At 46.9% G+C, this 18,472-nt stretch overlaps 1 protein-coding gene across 1 annotated transcript in view; it reads left to right on the top strand.

Moving 5' to 3' along the window:
- Window positions 1–1,004: 1,004 nt before the first annotated feature.
- Window positions 1,005–18,472, top strand: part of NWD2 (NACHT and WD repeat domain containing 2) — a 164,968-nt gene continuing 147,500 nt past the window's right edge. Inside the window, exon 1 of the mRNA XM_036278163.1 lies at window positions 1,005–1,155. Within this exon, the coding sequence (XP_036134056.1) occupies window positions 1,005–1,155 (151 nt within the window). The remainder of the gene's footprint in view (window positions 1,156–18,472) is intronic.

The following is an 18,472-nucleotide window of genomic DNA, read 5'->3' on the forward strand; positions in this document are numbered from 1 at the left end:
TGCGCCGGGTTAGAGCAGGAAGGACCCCCTGGAGCCTTAGAGACCTTGGGAGGGCTCCTCGCAAAGATCCGCTTTTGGAAAGGTTCCGAGACCACGCGACGGAGAGCACGTGAGTCGCGCAGCTTCCCTATAAAACGCCCGCTTTGCTGCGCGTGAGGATGGAGAGGAGCAGCAGGACAGTACGACCTGCGCCACGACAGACAGGGCGACAGTGGCATTTCCTTCAAGACGCCCGAAGCGGTCCCGAAATTTGATAATTCAGACCCTCGGGTCCGGGCTCTGTGCGTGTGTCTAACTTTGAGGCCGCATTGCCGGCACTTAGGCAAAGACGCGCAGACGCCGACAGGCGTGCATTCCCGAAAATGCTCAGGGCTGCGGTGACCTTTAGGCGAGGTGGCGGAGTAGCAGGAATCTCGGGCTAATTTCTTCCCTGTCCTCCATCAAGGAAGCAGCCGCGAGCGCTCGGGATCATCCACAGTGAAGCCCAGGAAGCCCCTGGGTAGCCTGAGGCCCCCGCCCCCGCCGCCCTTTAAGCCGTGGGGGGGCAGCTTCTGATAAACTCCAGACGCCTTTCGTAGATAAAGTTTGGTCTGCTCGGTCCTGCCTCCTTGGCAGCCCCCTCCTCCCGCGGCGGGCGCAGGCGGGGACATGGCCGCGGACTGGGCGACAGGCGCGGGCGCTTCCCGGCGCCAAGGGGCGCCACGCGCGTAGCCGCCGACACGCTGACCTCCCGCTCCCACCGGCTGCTGCGCTAAAGTCCGGCAGCGAGCGAAGGCGGACGCCCAGCGGGGCAGGAGGCGGCGGCAACAAAGGCCCGAGGGTGCGTGTGGCCGCACCCCGTCGGCCGGTAGTGTGCGCCACGGAGCTCGCCGGCGGCGCCTCGGGCTCGGAGCGGCTCTGAACCGCGCTGCCTGCGGGTATCGACCTCGCTGTGCCGCGGAGCCGCGGGCAGAAACCCGAGCTGCAGAAGGCGGCGGCGGCGGCGGCGATTCCTCCAAAGGGCGATGTGGCCGGCCGGTGCGGGCACCAAGCTGCCCTGCCCCCGGGACTCTGCGCTTCGGCGGGCGGCTTTCTCCGGGAACCTCACCGCCCTGCCTTCTCACCTCGTGCCCGCCGGCCGCAGCGTCCGGGTCTTCATCAGTGCCAACCCTGAAGGTAAGTCCCTCGCTCGGATTTATCTGTCCTTCTGCCGCTCGCAGCACAGCCAGGCGCACCGTGCGTCCCCAGCGTCCCCTTCCTCCAGCCAAAGCCTTGACTGCCCTGAGCGCGTGGGAATTTTATTTGAATCACTTTTACTCACCTTGTTCACCCCCTCTCCTTGCTCACTTCCCCTAGAACACCCATTTTCACCCCCTGCGTTACTCCTCCGGGTTGACCTAAGAAACGTCCTAGGCATAGCAGATGCTTCTGGAAGCTCCAGCCCGGAACCGCCACTCCTTTTCCCTTTCTTTTGACAGTTTCTTCGGGGTTATCCCAGACGTAAGTAGTAGCTCTCGCGGCAGGTTCCGGAGTAGGGGCACCCTCCTTTGCTACTTGATCAGACCGAGGTGAAGTATCCCCAAGACTTACCTCTTGGCGAGAGTAAGGTACCCTTTTTGCCTTGGGGTGGGGGGTGGGGGCGAGGAGACCCCTGCGCCGTGGATCTTTGAGGGCCCGCAAAGATCAAGAAGAAATGCGCCGTGGGGTCCTGGGATCTGCCCGGAATTGGTTTCGCGATAGAGCACCCAGGGTGAGCCCCTCTTTGCAGCTGGGTCCCTGGTCCAGCACCTGGCCTTTTCAGGGTGTACCTGCTTAAGGCTGGGCACCTGGCTAGCGCCAAGCGAAAACCTGTTGATTTATTACATTCACAAATCACAGCGGCTGAGCGCTGGGTGGTTAATACCTTGCTCATCACTGCTTTTTAGTTCTTATCCTGAATATTAACTTTCTTTTCTCAGTAAGTTAAGAAAAAATAGGATGCATTTGACGTGAGCTGAACGAAACCACAGGAATTGCCTTTTTCCAGAACAATTAATGTTCAGCCTTAAGATGAGTTTTTAGGAGACTGGAATAGAGACGTTCGAGATCCGAAACGAACTTTTTCTGCACTCCGTAACAAACCTGGGGTCTGACAAAAGCAGTAAGAGGAAAAAAGAAAGTTGTTGAAAAGCATGCAGAGAGGACCAACAACAAAAACTTGCATTAAAGAATTATGTTTCCAAAAGCACTAGCAGAAACTAATTCTAATTAGTTTTAGAAGGACTTTGTACTTGGCAGGGTGGGGGGTAGCGACTAGCCTTTCATCCATTTACAACTCACTTTCACGGAATTTAATATGCAAGGAAGGTTTTAGAAAGCTACAGTGCACTCTAAAAATCATTTTATCTCAAATATGTCTTTCAGGATTTTTACCTTAACCTGGATAAAGAAAACCATGGAGATATGCAGCCTGCTTTAGAATTAAGAAATTCTGCAACTTAAGTTTCCATTATTGCTTTCAGAAATATTGCTAAAACATTTTAAAAGTGTTTGAGACAATTGTATTAGAAAATGGTTGGTCTTAAAATTTTTAATTCTTCTGAGCTTGACAAAAATCTCATGAAGTATTTTAATCCCCTGATGTAAACCTAACTTGATTATTGTTTTTCCTTAAATAAATTGTGTCTAAAATACAGTGAAACTTATTAATATCATCAATAGTTAAATTTTTTCCTTAAAGTTGTAATTTCTTGGATAAAAACCTATGATGATGAATTTAAATGGAGTCAGCTAAATATTGAATTAATCTTCAGGATTAATGTCATTTTTCTTAAGCCTGTCCATGTAATTCTTCAGATTCTCTAGTTTCTTGAAATAAAAGCTTTAGCATATATTAATCTTAGGAAAGCAGACAGGAGAGAGTTGCTGACAGTTGCTTTCTGGACCTAGCAGCTTGCACGTTGGATCCTAAAAGATCAGAAATGTGAGGTTGACCTGAGAAGTTTCAATAGAGGCAGGAGCGCAAATTGTATCTGAATTGGAGAGCCCAGGGTGTGTGGAATAGAAAAGACAGAGATGAGTATTTTTTAGAATCTGAATGTGAAGCCCAGCAATCTTGGTAAATGCTCTGTCAGAGGCAGCAAGCATCTCACCGTGAGACCTTTATGGATACAATTCAGGAAACAAATGGTCTGTTTTGGTACAATCCAATATTAGATTCTTGGCCAATACTCAAGAACCTTTCCACTGTCAAATTAAGACAAAGAACATTATCTCATGCTTTCCTTTACAAGTGGAAATTCAATTTGTGTTCTAAATAAAAGGTGTTTTGTATTGAACTCATGGCAATACTTTTAAGAATCCAGCCCGGATCTCTCTCATTTAGATGATTGTTTGAATAGGTATTGCTTTGCAAGGCTATGTGGAATTTCCCATCAGTAATAAATATAATACACATCTTGCCAGGCCGTTGTGGCTCAGTTGATTTAGCATTGTCCCGTGGATTGAGAGATTCCAGTTGGATTCCCAGTCAGGGCACATGCAGGGGTTGCGGGCTCCATCTCTAGTACAGGGTGTGCAGGAGGCAGCCAATCGATGTTTCTCTTTCACATCAATGTTTCTCTCTCTCTCTCTCTCTCTCTCTCTCCCCCCCTTCCTCTCTCTCTCTAAAAAAATCAATAAAAAACATATTTTTAAAAAGAGAATACATATCTTACTTTCTCATATAGCAGCTCATTCAATATTTTAATTTTGATTTTCATCCCCAAACCCTGTGAGGATGGTGGACCAGACATAGTGTTCTCCCTATTTTACAGATAAGAAAACTGATCCTACATCAGGGTGAACTACTTGCCTGAACTCATATAGCAGAGTGAAAGAAGGTAGAGCCTGCAGAGGACTCAAAACTTCTCTCTTGGCCCCGGCTACTATGGTTCAGTGGTTGAGCATCGACCCATGTACTAAGAGGTCACTGGTTTGATTCCTGGTCAGAGCACATGACCAGGTTGTGGGCCTGCTCCGCAGTGGGTGGCATGCAGGAGGTGGCCGGTTGATGTTCTCTCTCATTGGTGTTTCTCTCTCTCTCCCTTCCCCCCCCCCCTCTCTCTCTCTCTCTCTCACTGATAAAGAAAAATTTTTTTGAAAAAACCAAACATCTCTCTTGGTACTCTTTGGCCCAGGCTAGGTTCACGCCAGGCTTCTGTGAGATACCTTACATCCATTTGGACAAGAAAATAAGCTAGGTATAGTGGGTGAGCACTATCCTTCCTCTTGAAACCTGACAGCCAGAGGAAGCTGAGTAGTAGGAAGGGAACATGGCTGTCCTGACCCAGCATTCGAGAAAATCTCACAGTATTCTGAACACTAATGGACAAGGTTCTGTCCAAAACGTTAACTGCATCAGACCAGTCCCTACCAATGGAAGAAGAACTAGTGTTGGTGACACAGTAGCGTTGTCCCGGTTCATGGCTCTTCCACTACAAGTAGCCTGGATTGTCCACGAATATGCAGAGGGGAGGGGCCTGCACAGTGCTCTTTCTGTTACAGGACCTCAAGGGGGCCTGATAAATGATATGTATCCTCCCTATCCCAGTTTTTAACTGATTTAGAATAAGTTAAATTTTTAGCTCAGGCTGTTACAACAAAGTTCCATGGACTTAGTGTCTTCACTAAAAGACATTTGTATCTCACAGCCTGGAGGCTGGGAAGCCCAACCTTGAGGTGCTGGCAGATTTGGTTCCTCATAAGGGCCCCCTTCCTGGTTCTCAGATGCTCATCGTCTCATCGTGTCCTCAGGTGGCAGAGAAAAAGGAGCTCTGGTTTCTCTTCCTTTTTCTTTTCCTTCTGAGGATGCTTATTCCCATAATGGGGGCCCCACCCCCATGACCTTATTTAAACCTAGTTATCTCTCAAAGACCCATCTCCAAATACTATTACATTGGGGATTTGGGCTTCAACATGTGAATTTGGGAGACAAATATTTATTTTAATATCTATAACTTTATTTTTTATTAATTAATTTATTTTTTTTACAGATGTTTCTCTTCCCCCCCCCACTGACTCCCCCCCCTCCCTCCACGCCCTGTCCCAAGCTTTGTTGTCCATGTCCATTGTTCATGCATGCATGCATATAAGTTCTGTGGTTTATCTCTCCCCCACCACCCTCTCTTCTGGGGATTGTCAGTCTGTACCCCACTTCCATGTCTCTAGGACTCCCTCATTCCTCAGACTGTTATGTTCATTATATTCCACAAATAAGTAAGATCATATGATACTTATCTTTCTCTGTTTTGCTTGTTTCGCTTGGGATAATACTTTCCAGGTCCCTCCATGTCATCTCAAAGGATAAGAGGTCTTTCTTTCTTACAGCTGCATAGTACTCCATTGTGTATATGTACCACTGCTTTTTTATCCATTCATCTACTGATGGACACATGGGCTGTTTCCAGATCTTAGCTACTGTAAATAGTGCTGCTACAAACATGGTGGTACACATATTCTTTCTGATTGGTGTTTCAGGCTTCTTTGGGTATATTCCTAGAAGTGGGATCACTGGGTCAAATGGCATTCAATTTTTAATTTTTTGAGGTAACACCATATTGTTCTCCATAGTGGCTGCACTAGTCTGCATTCCCACCAGCAGTGTACTAGAGTCCCCTTTTCTCCACACCCTCGCCAACACTTGTTGTTTGATGATTTGTTGATGGCAGCCATTCTGACAGGTGTGAGGTGATACCTCATTGTTGTTTTAATTTGCATCTCTCTGATGATTAGTGATGTTGAGCATTTCTTCATATGGGGAGACAAATATTTAGTTCATAACATTCTGCCCTTGCCCCCCAGAATTTCTGTCCTCAACATATAAAATACACTCATTCCATCCCAACAGATTCAAAAGTCTTGACTTGTCCAGCATCAACTCTAAAGTCTTAAAGTTCGAAGTATCATCTAAATTTCATCTAAATTAGATACGGGTAAGACTGCAGATGTAATTTATCCTGAGGCAAAATTTCTCTCCAGCGGTGAACCCATGAAACCACACAAGATATGTGATTCCCAAATACAGTGGCAGGACAGGCATGGAATAGACATTCCCATTCCAGGGAATGGGGCCCAAGCAAGTCCAAAACCTAGTAAGGCAAATTTCATTAGATCTCAGGGCTCTAAAATAATCCTCTTTGGTTTGATGCTCCACCTTCTGGACCCACTGGGGTGACAGTCCAACCTCGGTTGTTCTGTGGGGAAAGAGTCACCCAGTGAGGTTCCAGGGTACCCTGCCCCCACATCTGTCCTGTTGAAACCCAGGAAATGCCCTCCCACACCTTTGAAACCAAGGACGCAGCCCTGATCTCCAACTCTCCTTTGCGGTCATTGTGAAAAATCGCCAACATTCACTGCCGAGTAGCTCTCTAGTTCAGTCCTGTGTGATCTAAGAACCCTGACAGCCTCCCTTCACTTCATCTTGTCTGTCTCCTTCAGTTCAAACTGGCCATATTTCTGTTGGGGTGGTCCATGGTTCACACTCTTTTTTTTTTTTTTTTTTTTTTTTTATCAAATGGTTGTTTAACCACACTCTTAGTGTTCTCTTCAGAACAAGATTTCTCACTCTTTGCAATGGGTAGGCTAAGAGTTTTACAGATCTTCAAATTCTGGTTTCTTTTGGCTTAATTTCTTCCTCTGTTCATCTTTCCCCTTAAGCGGTCAGGAATATCCAAACCACTCCTTGTTTTCTCAGAAGTCTCAACTAAATACCCAGTTTCGCTGCTCACAAGTTCTACCTTTCACAAAACACTAAAACACAGTTCAGCCAAGTTCTTTGCTACTTTATAACAGCTCCGGCCATTTCTCCGTTGTCTACTAACAAGTCCCTCGCTTCTGCTTGAGACCTCCCCAGAATGGCCCTCACCACCCCCATTCTGCTCAGGATTATTTCTGTGTCCTCTAAGAAGAGAGGCTTCCACACAGCCCGTCCCTCTTCTTTCTGAGTCCTCACCAGGATGGCCCTCGAAGCAGTCTTGGCCCTTCTAGCACGCACCCCCGGCTCGTCCAGCCTCTACCCATTACCCAGTTCTGACGCTGTTTCCACGTGTCTGGGCACTTGTTACAGCAGCGGTCGGTCCTCTTCTCGGCAGCAAGCTCGCTCGCTCTCTGTCCCCTGGGATTGCAGTGACAAATTCCACAAACTGGAATTTGTAGCCTCGTGATCCTGGAGTGCAGAAGAGTCAGCAGAGCTGTGTTCTCTCTGCAGGCTCTGGTGAAAAATCTCCTTGTCTCTCCAGCTTTGGGTGGTTCCTGGCCACCCTTGGTGTCCCTGGGCTTGTACCTGTGTCACTCCAGTCTCCTCCCCCACAGGGAAGGAGGCCACATCTCCTGTGGTGGGAGAAGAGAGAGAACTCATGTGTCTCTTCCTCTTCTGAAGACTCTAACTCCATCATGGGGCCTCACCCTCATGAGTTCATCTAAACCTAATTACCCCCTAAGGCCTCACCCCAAAATAGCAGCGCACGTGGGCTTAGGGCTTCCACCTGTGACTTTGGGGAACACGAACATTTAGTCCATAACAGGCAAAGTCTAAACCAGAAGGAAACGAAAATATTGCCTAGGGTGCTGGTTAAAGACGGATGCAGCGCCACACCTCGCTGCGGGCCTTTGGTGTTGCACATGTCTTAGACGTGGGGAAATGGTGCCTATACTGCTTATTGTATGGGGCCTGGAGCAATACCCCGTAAGTAAACCCGATAAAGAAACGTGTACTTCCCGCTAAGTGCTGTGCAATAGTTTTCTGCAGCGTTGGAAGGGCCTTCGTCTGGGCTGCCCTGTGTGGTAGCAGTGGTGACATAAGTCTGTCGAAGTTTTGAAATGTGCTAGTGTGACTAAGGATCTGAGGTTTAGTGTTGTTTCGTTGAATGTATTTACATTTACCTAGGCACGTGGACTTACCTACTGTATGGGACACAGAGCTTTATGTGGCGTGACAAGGACTGGAAGGAACTTAAGTCAGCTAAGGCCAGTTTTCCCAGTGACTCGGGTCATGTTAGCTTTTGCTGCCAGATGAATTGGGGAACATTGTTTTGTTCTCAACACTTTAGGACTCTTGGAATGGCAGGTAAGGGCTGTTGACCTTTATTGGGGAATGTGGCTTTTAGCTAGAAAAGTGCGTTTCCAGAATTGCCCAGCTTTACCCTCCCAGTCACTGTCAGCAGTGGACAGGGCACAGAGCTGCCCTGCCCCACCAGGGACAGACTTGACCCCTTTAACATTAAAGACATGGAGGAGCAGAGAAGAATGACAGGTTTACTTACAAGAGAGACAAAAGGGCTGGGCTCTTTGTCCTCAGGTCTCCCTTCGAAATGCATCCTCAGATTAAGACCCTTCTCCCCTGAGGACTAAGGGATGGCCCTGCCCAGGGCTAGTGTACGGAATCTCCCTCTGAGTGTCAACAGGCATCTGGAGTGGAGAAGACGACACCTGACACCTATGTCTGTGCATCCCCTCCCCACGCAGATTTGTGCCTGTTTGAGGGCTGTGCACCTCGCCCATAGTAACAATGAGCAGGTGCTCAATTTCCATGTAGATTTTTTCCTTTCATATCTTTCCATCTTCCCTGAATATCTACCTCGTATCTTTTGGAGTCTTGGTGAATAAGCTTGTTCTCCATTTTGGCAGAAGCCACAGTGAGGAGAGAAATGTTTTCCCCACAGTGGCTGCAACCAGTGGCCATTTGCTTTAGCAAATGCTCCCAGACAAGAGGCAGAAAAATGTGCTGAAGAAACTCTTATGAAACCGATGAGTGCTTTTCCACCACGGTCCTTACCTTTCCTACAATGTTATTTCCAAGAATCCCTGTTTTTTAATTTTATTTTTCTGAGTAATCAGAAAAAAAATAAAAAATGCAGTTGAACACAGCAAAATAATGTGTGTGTGTGCACGCGCATGTGTGTGTTGGTGTGCGTGCATGTGTGTGTGTGCATGTGCGCACATGCATATTCCATTTTCATGCCCCAGGAACATCTTTAAAAGGAAGATTCTTAAAGGAGAATATCCTGAACTTCTGTTTTATGATATTACATGCAAATAGGATATATATAATAAATGAGTTCTAAAATTGTAGGGGTTGTATTTTTAAATCCTTCAGCAAACGTTTTTCAGGCAGGAAGAGAGTATTAGCTACAAATACAGACTTGAGAGCCAGACTGTCTGGGTTTGACTCCTCAGTCCACCATTTAATGCTGTGATGTCTTGAGCAAGTTGCTTAACTATTTTGTTCTCAGTTTTCTAATCTAGAAAAGAGGACCGTAATAGCACCCGGCTCGCAGGGTTATTGACCAGATTAAATAAGCTCATAGACACAAAGCACTTAGAACAGTGTTGGGCACATAGTAAATATTAAATAAAGATTTACTATTGTTCTTATCTTTGTTATTAGTTTCCACTGTGATGCAGACACTGCAGTTGTGGGGATGCAAAGAAGGCGTTTCCTGCCCTCCAGGAGTGCGTCTGGGGAGGCCTGTCAGGACTCAGGAAAGACAGAAACCAGGGGACTGGGGACTGGGCACTCTGAGAAACCACCGGAAGGGTCTGAGGAGAGAACGGGCATCACTAGGCATTTGGGTGAGCTGCCAAAGCCGTCATCCAGAGGGCAGGAAACTGCAGAAGCCACCGGATCACAGTTGGTGCTGGGTAGCTGACCAGCTTCCACAGACACATCTGCTGACACTGCAGGACACCCACCCCAGCTGGTGGCCAGGAGCTTCCCCAGCCCTTTGCCTCCAGCTCTCAGGCAGCTGTCTCTCTGGCAGAACCAGAATTGCACTGGGACCCGGCAGAAAGTCAGGCCGGGGACTTCAGGCTTCCAGCCACAAGGGAGAGAATGAATGGGACTGGTGATGGATACTCAGAACTAAGACACAGTGGCTAGCCTGGGGGAAGCAGGAACATGCAGCCACTGGCTTGTTCAAGCAGTAAGTACGCATGAAGCACCTGCTCCTTGCGGAGTGCTGTTCCGGGGCTTAGAAAACAGGCAGGGATCTGCTGTCATGGGGTTTAGGTAACTAAGGTGATACATGTGATGAGCTCTGTGCTAAAATATGAGCAGAGCATGAAAGAGACACTGAGGAGGAGCAAACCACCTTGGGGGCTCAGAATTGGGGGTTGGGAGGGCTCCTTTGAGGGATGAATAGAGAGTCATTGTAGCAGCTCCTACACCATCATCAGCTATGAGGTAAAGTGAGGATGGATGAGATCTCTGCAGGCAGTAGAACGAGATTATCATTCAATGAAGAGCTTTTGTCCCATTGAGTAAGAGGGGAGCAGTGTCTTGAGGTGATATTATCACTTGTCTTTTGAAGGTGGCTCATCTAGAATGACATTTAAAAGAAAGCATGACTAGGACCACATAGGTATGCTGTATTCAAAGAGATCATGACTTTGTGGTTTAATGAATCATCAGCAGATCTTTTAAAATTCTTGTTACACCATGGCAGGGACACCATTGCCATTTTATTTTATTTTTTATTTTTATTTTTTTATCCTCACCCGAGGACATTTTTTCCATTTTTTGTTCAGATAGAGCGGGAGGGAGAGAGAGGAAGAGAGAGAGAGAGAGAAACATCGACGTGAAGGGACACATCGAGTGGCTGCCACCCGCACGACCAACCAGGGCCGGGGACAAACTGCAACCGAGGTACGTGCCCTTAGCGGGAACCGAACCCGGGTCTCTCAGGACCGCAGGTCGACGCTCCAACCGCTGAGCCAAACCGGCCAGGGCACCATTGCCATTTTAAAGAGCAGGCGTCTGCCCTGGCCGGTTTGGCTCAGCGGTTGGAGCGTCGACCTGCGGTCCTGAGAGACCCGGGTTCGGTTCCCGCTAAGGGCACGTACCTCGGTTGCAGTTTGTCCCCGGCCCTGGTTGGTCGTGCGGGTGGCAGCCACTCGATGTGTCCCTTCACGTCGATGTTTCTCTCTCTCTCTCCCTTCCTCTCTCTCCCTCCCACTCAATCTGTACAAAAAATGGAAAAATATCCTCGGGTGAGGATAAAAAAACAAAAACAAAAACAATAAAGAGCAGGCGTCTGCGGGTTTGGATTTTATTTCTGTTTCAGTTGTCTTTCACTGACTATCAACCCACCCCAAAGCTCAGTGACGTAAACAGCGGCGTGTCGTTTCTCACGGTGGAGTGTCCGTGAATTTGGGCAGGCGTGGCCTGCAGAAGGAGGGGGCTCCTGCTGTTCCCACGCGGCTCGGGCTGGAGTCCCCAGTGGGCTGCATTCGGCTCTGCCTGGGTGGCGCTGGGTAGTGGGAGATGGCTTCACTCCTGTGTCCGGGTCCTCGGCGCTCCGTGAGGGCTTGCTCTCTCCAGTTCTTCTCTCACCACTCAGGAGTCTAGTCCAGGATACATGACAGGGGTTGGCTTCCCAGAAAAGGGAAATGGCAGCTGCTGGGCCTCTTCAAGCCTGGGCTTGGAAGTCCCAGCATGGCTCTCTCGCTGCATTCTGTCTGTGCAAGTCACAGGGCCATCCTGGACTCTGAGGGAAGAGAAGTTGCCCCGCCCTGTGACCGGAGGGCAGGCATGTGCGTTCAGGCTGGGGCAGGGGTTAATGGTGGCCGACTTCCCAAGCAGCAGAACCCCCGTTGCAGTGTGTAGTTTCCGTTACAGTTAGATGAAGTGGTGTCATGCATGCAACGTGGGTAAACAAGCATCTGGTCCAGTGCTAAACCAGTGTTACTGATCGTAGTTGATGATGATAATGATATGTTGTTGAGGATGGACATCGACTTCATAAATGGCACCCTTCCAAACCTCCCATATGCTAAACTGAGAAAAAAATGCCAGAGAGCTCACAGGTAGGAAACCAAAACATCCCATTTTTACTGATAAAGTAACCATAGAGAATGCTTTTGTGCTTCCTAATACTAAACACCAGAATTAGATTCGTCCACCCACACACTGGGGGGCCTCCAGAGGGCCTGCCCCATGAAACATGGAGCCCAGAGGAGAGAGGGTCACCCACACTCTCTGTGGACAGCCATTTCCTGGGGGCAACGAGTGAACAGATGGGTTGAGCTTGCTGGTTTATTCTTCTCACATTTTCCAATCAAATGAGGCACCCCATAATTCCCCCATCCCAGATCTGGAAAGAGGAAGTGAGGAGGTAAAGAAGAGACAGGAGTCTCATGCTCCAGAGACCTCCAGCCAGAGGAAGAAAGCCCTCTCCCCTGGCACGAATGTTTATTTCAGTCATGATATTTGTGCGCAGTGGACTCCTTTGATTACGCAGGATCCTTTAAATTAGATATCCAGTTTGATATAACCCAAATTATATCACAGCCAGATATCTTAATACAAAGAAAAGAATACAGTGAGCTATAGGGTATCACATGACCTTATATATAGAAGCAAGATCTATATCAAATATCAGCATCAGAATACTTTTAGCGGGAACCGAACCCAGGTTTCTCTGAACCACAGGCCGACGCTCTAACCGCTGAGCCAAACTGGCCAAGGTAGCATCAGAATACATTTAAAGGAGGAAAAGTGCTTAGCACAGCCTTGGGGAAAGGCACTTTATCTCTCTAGAAATAAGTTGTTTTAAACCACTGAATTTTGGGTTAGAGTGATAGGCAGCAATACACAACTAAAACATAAAGTGTGAACTCACAAACACCTTTTAAAGTGGAAAATGATGCAATTCCTACTGAGTAACAGGAATTCATCTACAAAGTAATTGGGTTTTCTAAAGAAAGCTTAAAGTTATTTTCAACTCAAAAGTTCTTTTAAGTTTTGCTCTTAATGGTCAAATGATTTAAATAAATGTAAAACTTGTAGTAGGTGTCTCAGAAGTGTACGTAGGTGCCGAGTTATGTACAATCAATGGAGGAGAAGGTCTTTACTAACTTAAAGATAGAAACCTTTGTATTGGTTCTTCAAGCTTTAGTTTTCATCATATTTTTGGTTGAAATCAAACAAGATTCATTCAGAAGATTAAAGTTTGTTCGCTGATGTATAATTAGAAAAAGGAGTTACTTGAAAGAAAGTTAATAAAAGGATAAAATATGGCACCTTTGGATGCAGTTCAAACAGAGCAATACCCACTTCTAATGAAATACTTCCTTGAAATCTTCTTTTCAATCCAAAATCTATCAAAGACTCTGACATGGGTACACTCAAACCAGAGCAGAGTCCAGATGCCAGGTGTCTTATTCCAAGAGTGATTACAGAATCTAACTCAGAAATGAAACCACAAAATTGAAAGGGTATCCCTCATAATGCTTAATCTGATCCATTATGTGTAGTGTCATTCAAAGAGATTCTTGCCACTGAATATATTGCCTTCAGATTTTATTCTAAGCATCAGCTGCAGTATTTATTAGATACCCATTGTATATGACTGAACTCCTAACTGGTCGGTGTGGAGAGTTACAAAGGAAGTAAGAGGTACAAGTAAGAGATACTGTATCTTTAGACTCATTCATCCATAAGGCTGGACAAACACAACTACCACAGATACAAACACTGTGACTGTGAGCGGGATGTTTACATGCAAAGTCCAGTTAGAATAATTGGAATCAAACTGTCCAGTCTGATTCCCAGTCAGGTATGAACTGGTCAAATTTAGTCAAAAGGCAAAAGCTGAGATGTATCAAATCTGAGAAATAGACCTTTCTGCCGTAGCAGCTGGTGGGCAGCTGGTCCAGCTGTGGTGATGAGAACAGGTCCGGATCCAAGAGAAGAACCCAGTTTTGGAAGAGAAAGCATTTGGGCAGGTGCAAAGTATGACGGTAAAACGAGGGTGTGGGCACAAGATCCCCTTCCTGAGATGGAAAGTGTGTGTGTGTGGGGGGGGGGGTGGAGGCAGTGGATGGGAAGCATCAAGCATCAAGGCAGGATCCGAATCCCTAGTCATAAGGGGGGACTGAGGCCCTGGGACAAGGTACAGAGTTATTGTCAGGATTGGAACCCAAGGCCAGGGCCAGAACTGCTGCCTGAGGGATTAGTCCCTGAGTCCCGGAGGCTCCGGATAGGAGTCATGTAAGATACTCCCTGGCTGAGGTCACTGCTGGGTCCAGGGACTGGGACAGCCGGCACTATGGCATGGAGTATGGCTTCAGGTATCTCAGAGAATAGATGCAGGTGCTGGGCAGCTGAACAGGTTATTCAATAAAAATAAGGCATTCAGACTGACATTTGAGAGATCAGAAAGACTTGATTGCCCTAATTGAAGATGAGATGCTCCAGAGAGCGGGAATAGTACATATCCCGGAGGGCTCATTGCTTGACTAGTAGCTGGTGACTAAAATGTTTTGCAGCCACAGGTGCCTTGGGGCCACATCCAGAGCAGCGATTATTAGGAATGTCGCTGGCACTGGCGGAGGGCTGGTGTCTGCCCTGGTTTATGCAGTGCATTTGCAACCGCGAACGTGGGGTGGAGGGGCAATGGGGACCAGGCAGCGACAAAGAGCAAGGAGGCTGACGTTAGTTTTTTTGGCCAAGGCAGAGAGGAAAAGCCAGAGTAAAAGGAGAAACTTGCCCTAGAAATAACTGGCGAGTTTTTTTTTTCCCCCCAAATGACAAAACTGGTAGAATCATCACTTCCAAAGGAGAATGTGTTGAAACTGTTCCATAGACTGAAATCGACTTGCGTGTGGTAGAACCTGCGTGCTAGTCACTGCTAAGTTAAGTGTAGCTTCAGCAGATCCCTCTCAGTTGAAAATATTCTAGAAAATTCTCTAATTAAAATGGAGTTCAAAAACTACTGAGAACACTGAAAAGAAGACATGAGAAGAAGAAGTTCCCTTTTAAGCCCAAGCCTGTGTCATCTATATAGAAAAGGAATTGCAAAAACAAGGGGGAGAATTTGTAGGAAAAAATGCAAAAGCGTCCAGCCCTTCCCATCTCTGAGCAGCTACCATTGGAGATCTTTATCTGTGAAGCCATGGAGGATGAGAGCATTCCTAAAACAGGAACTTCACAATGTAAGGAAATCACTGCTGAACTGGAAATCTTACCAGGTGTGGGGATTTTGTCACCCGGCCCCACATTTTTGGCACACCTGCCCTTGAAAGGTGGAGTCCATGACTTCTCTCCTTGAATCTGGGCTCTTTTACTGTGTTGGGTCAGCAGAAGGTGGAAGAAATGACACAGTGATGTTTCTGGGTCTAGACTTTTAGAAATTGGCCCCTTCCACTTTCAGTCTTTTTGAAACACTTGTTCTTTCTAACCCAGACACCCATGGAGAGACTGCTCTGAAAGGAGGGGACAGCCAGCACCACCTTCCCAGCCAGGACAAGGAGCTGTCTTGGAAGTGGATCTCTAGTACATGCACACGCACGTGCACACGCACGTGCACGTGCACACGCGCACACACACAGGTGCTGTCCCAGCTGGCTGAAGCTGCATGGGCAGAGACCAGCCTTCCCCACGGAGCCCTGCCAAAATCGCAGGTTCAAGAGATGAATGATCATTATTGTTTCAAGCCAATGGTTTTGATTTGTTATGAAGCAATAGATAAATTATCAAATTAGTAGAATAAAGCATGCGTTATAGTGTATTACTGGCTAAGATGAAAGAATTTGGGGGTTAGATCTGGATTTGAATCCCAAGACTTGTTACAACCTTGAGTAAAGTGTTAAATCTCCTCCAGCTCTGTTGTCCCTTCTGAAAGTTGGGCATAATAATACCTGTCTCACGGGCTTATTGTGAGAAATCAAGATACTGTTCATAACCCCCCACAACAATGCCTGAAAGACAACTAGAACTCACAAATCATAGACCAGTTTGTTTAAAGCCATAGGAAATGAAGAAAAGAGGAGGTATAAGGGTTACAAGGGAATAATAATTGCTTGAACAACATTTTTTTGTGTGGAAATTGGGGCATGAGATGGGTCATTATTCCCAAATTATGACACCTGCGTAATGTATGTTTGTATTTAGAAGGGACTCCAAAAAACGTATTTTTAAAAGTTGATTTAACACATATTATTTTTATCTCTAAACAATAGAGCAGAAACTATAACTTGCTTTGTTAAATTAGCCCAAAAACTCTTAAAATCATAGCGAGCAAGCCGATTTTAATAAAATGACACTCAGATAAAAAGCTAGCCCCTCCACCTTTCAATGTAAGGTGTGCTAAAATGGTGTCCTAAGAATCATAATCTCTGTCACACACACACAGTCCCTTTAATAAAGCTTTAAATCTACACAAAGATTCCTATGCCTCTGTTCCAACTGCTGTTAATCCTTCAGCCCAGTTTCCTTGCCACGATGTTCTAAAGAGCTTGTGCTCACGTTTACATGGAGAGGACCGCTCTTGTTTTTTTTCTTTTTCTTCAATCCACACACTAGGATATGTTCTACTGATTTTCAGAGAGAGGTAGGGGGAGGGGGAAGGAGGGAGAGAGAAAGAAACATTGACGGGAGAGAGAAACATACATCAGCTGCCTTCCGTACACACTCCGACCGGCAATCAATCCATGACCCACTGTGTGTCCTGACTGGGAATCACACCCGCACCCCTGGCAACCCTTTTATGTACGGGATGATGCTCTAACCAGCTGAGCCACCCAGCCAGGGCCGAAGGAACACTCTTGATAAAAATGAGCAGCCCCCTTTTACCTAGGATGGAAATCTCATGAATGATTGAAAGCTCTCTCATTCCAAGTGGCTATATGTTAGAATGACCAAACTTGTGTATGTTGCTTATCGTGTGCCTGTAATGGTTACCACACGCCACGTTCTGTTGAGGAAACAATATGGGAGCTTCTGTAGATGTTGGTGTTTGAGGCAGAGGACAGAGAGGTGGGAACAGAAGAGAAAAGATAGGTCTCTTGAGCGAATCAGCACTTGGGCCAGGGACAAGTGGATGATAACTTGACCCTGGAAAGGGTTAGTCATTCATTTGCTCACTGATTCTACGCTGTAAATCTGAGAGTGGAATGAATGAGAGGGAAGATTCTAGAATCTAGGAGTCTGGAAACAAAGTATTTGATTCTTAATTTCGGAGTTTGGTGCTACTGGAAAATGGGGAGCTGTATTCACGGAATGTGGTTTATTGGGAGCTCTGGTGTCAGGGAGTGGGGACTCTTCAGACAGGGTCTCTAAAACCGTCCCTCCATCCCACTGGGGATCCAGTTGGCCCTGGGTGAGGCCCTGTCAGCCTGGGGGTAAAGGAGTTGAGCAGCAGTCAGGCAGGAGGAGATTGGGTATACTGACTGGTGGTGGGATTGGGAGAGGACAGGGACCGGAGCATGGAGGAGCGGAGGGGGTTCTGTGGACTAGAGTTGGCCCTGGCACTAGCAAAACCTGCAGGAACACCCGAGAAGTCCAGGTCAGGGAAGACTGCCCCCACCCCATTCCTGTTCACTTTTGTTTCTCCCTCTTTTTAAAATTGTACTTATTGATTATTAGAGAGAGGAAGGGAGAGAAGGAGGGAGGGAGAATGGAGAGAGAGAGAGAGAGAAACAAGATTTGTTGTTCCACTTATTTATGCATTCACTAGCTGCTGCTTGTATGTGTCCTGATGGGAGATCGAACCCGCCACCTTGGCGTATCAGGATGACACAGGAGCCGCCTGAGCCACCCGGCCAGGGCCCCTTGGTTTCTCTTAAGGCATCTTTCCGTTCAGCAGGCACTTCTTGAGCCCCTCGTGTCCGGGGCTCTGAATGTGAGCTACGCTGTTTACGGTGCTGTGACATAACTTACCCGCCTTGGGAGTCCGTTTAAGACTCGTGTATAGGGAAGGGTTTTCAGGAAAAAACTTTGTTTCTTCAGGGTGAGGCAAGGTAGCTTTACAGTTGTCAGTGTGCAAAGCGGAGTTTATTCTTGTACTGTTGTTTATTAATTATTACATTATTTTCCATATGAACAACTATAACCCTCCTCTTGCCCACCCTGTATGTAGGCTCACTGTGACTGCATCAGAATCGAATCCTCAGAATCCGTCAGACATACAACGTAGGGGTTTTTGTTTTGTTTTTATTTTGACAGAGGGAAGTTTGAGACCAAGGTAGTACCTGCATCGGTTACACGTTTGGTAAACACTGGGTAGTGCTGAATCCAGTTCTGATGGTGTGATTCTGACTCACGGGGGCCCTGGTAGCTAAGGGAACCCCAGCCCCAGAAGCCACACTGCCACCCCCGCACCCACAGGCGCTGCCCAGGGCGTCTGCACGGAGGAGGTCAGCACAGTGTTGGACGGGGGCCTCCCCTGCCCACATACCCGAGCTGCCCCTGGCATGGGTCCACGTTGATCCTACTCATCACATCAGCAAAAGAGAAACCTTGTTTTCCTCTTTGACATAGTTGAGATAGACTGTAATTTTCTAGGAGAAAAAAAAAATGGTAAGGAAAACCAGAAAGAAAAGATTACATACAGTAAGTACTGAATCAAAAAATGATTTTCAACTATTTCTTTTTATATTAATTTTTTTCTTTATTGATTTTAGAGAGAGAGGAAGGGAGAGGGAGAGATAGAAACATCAATGAGAGCGAATATTAATTGGCTGCCTCCTACATGTCCCC

Source organism: Molossus molossus, unplaced genomic scaffold (genome assembly GCF_014108415.1).
Source record: "Molossus molossus isolate mMolMol1 unplaced genomic scaffold, mMolMol1.p scaffold_m16_p_1, whole genome shotgun sequence".
NCBI lineage: Eukaryota > Metazoa > Chordata > Mammalia > Chiroptera > Molossidae > Molossus > Molossus molossus.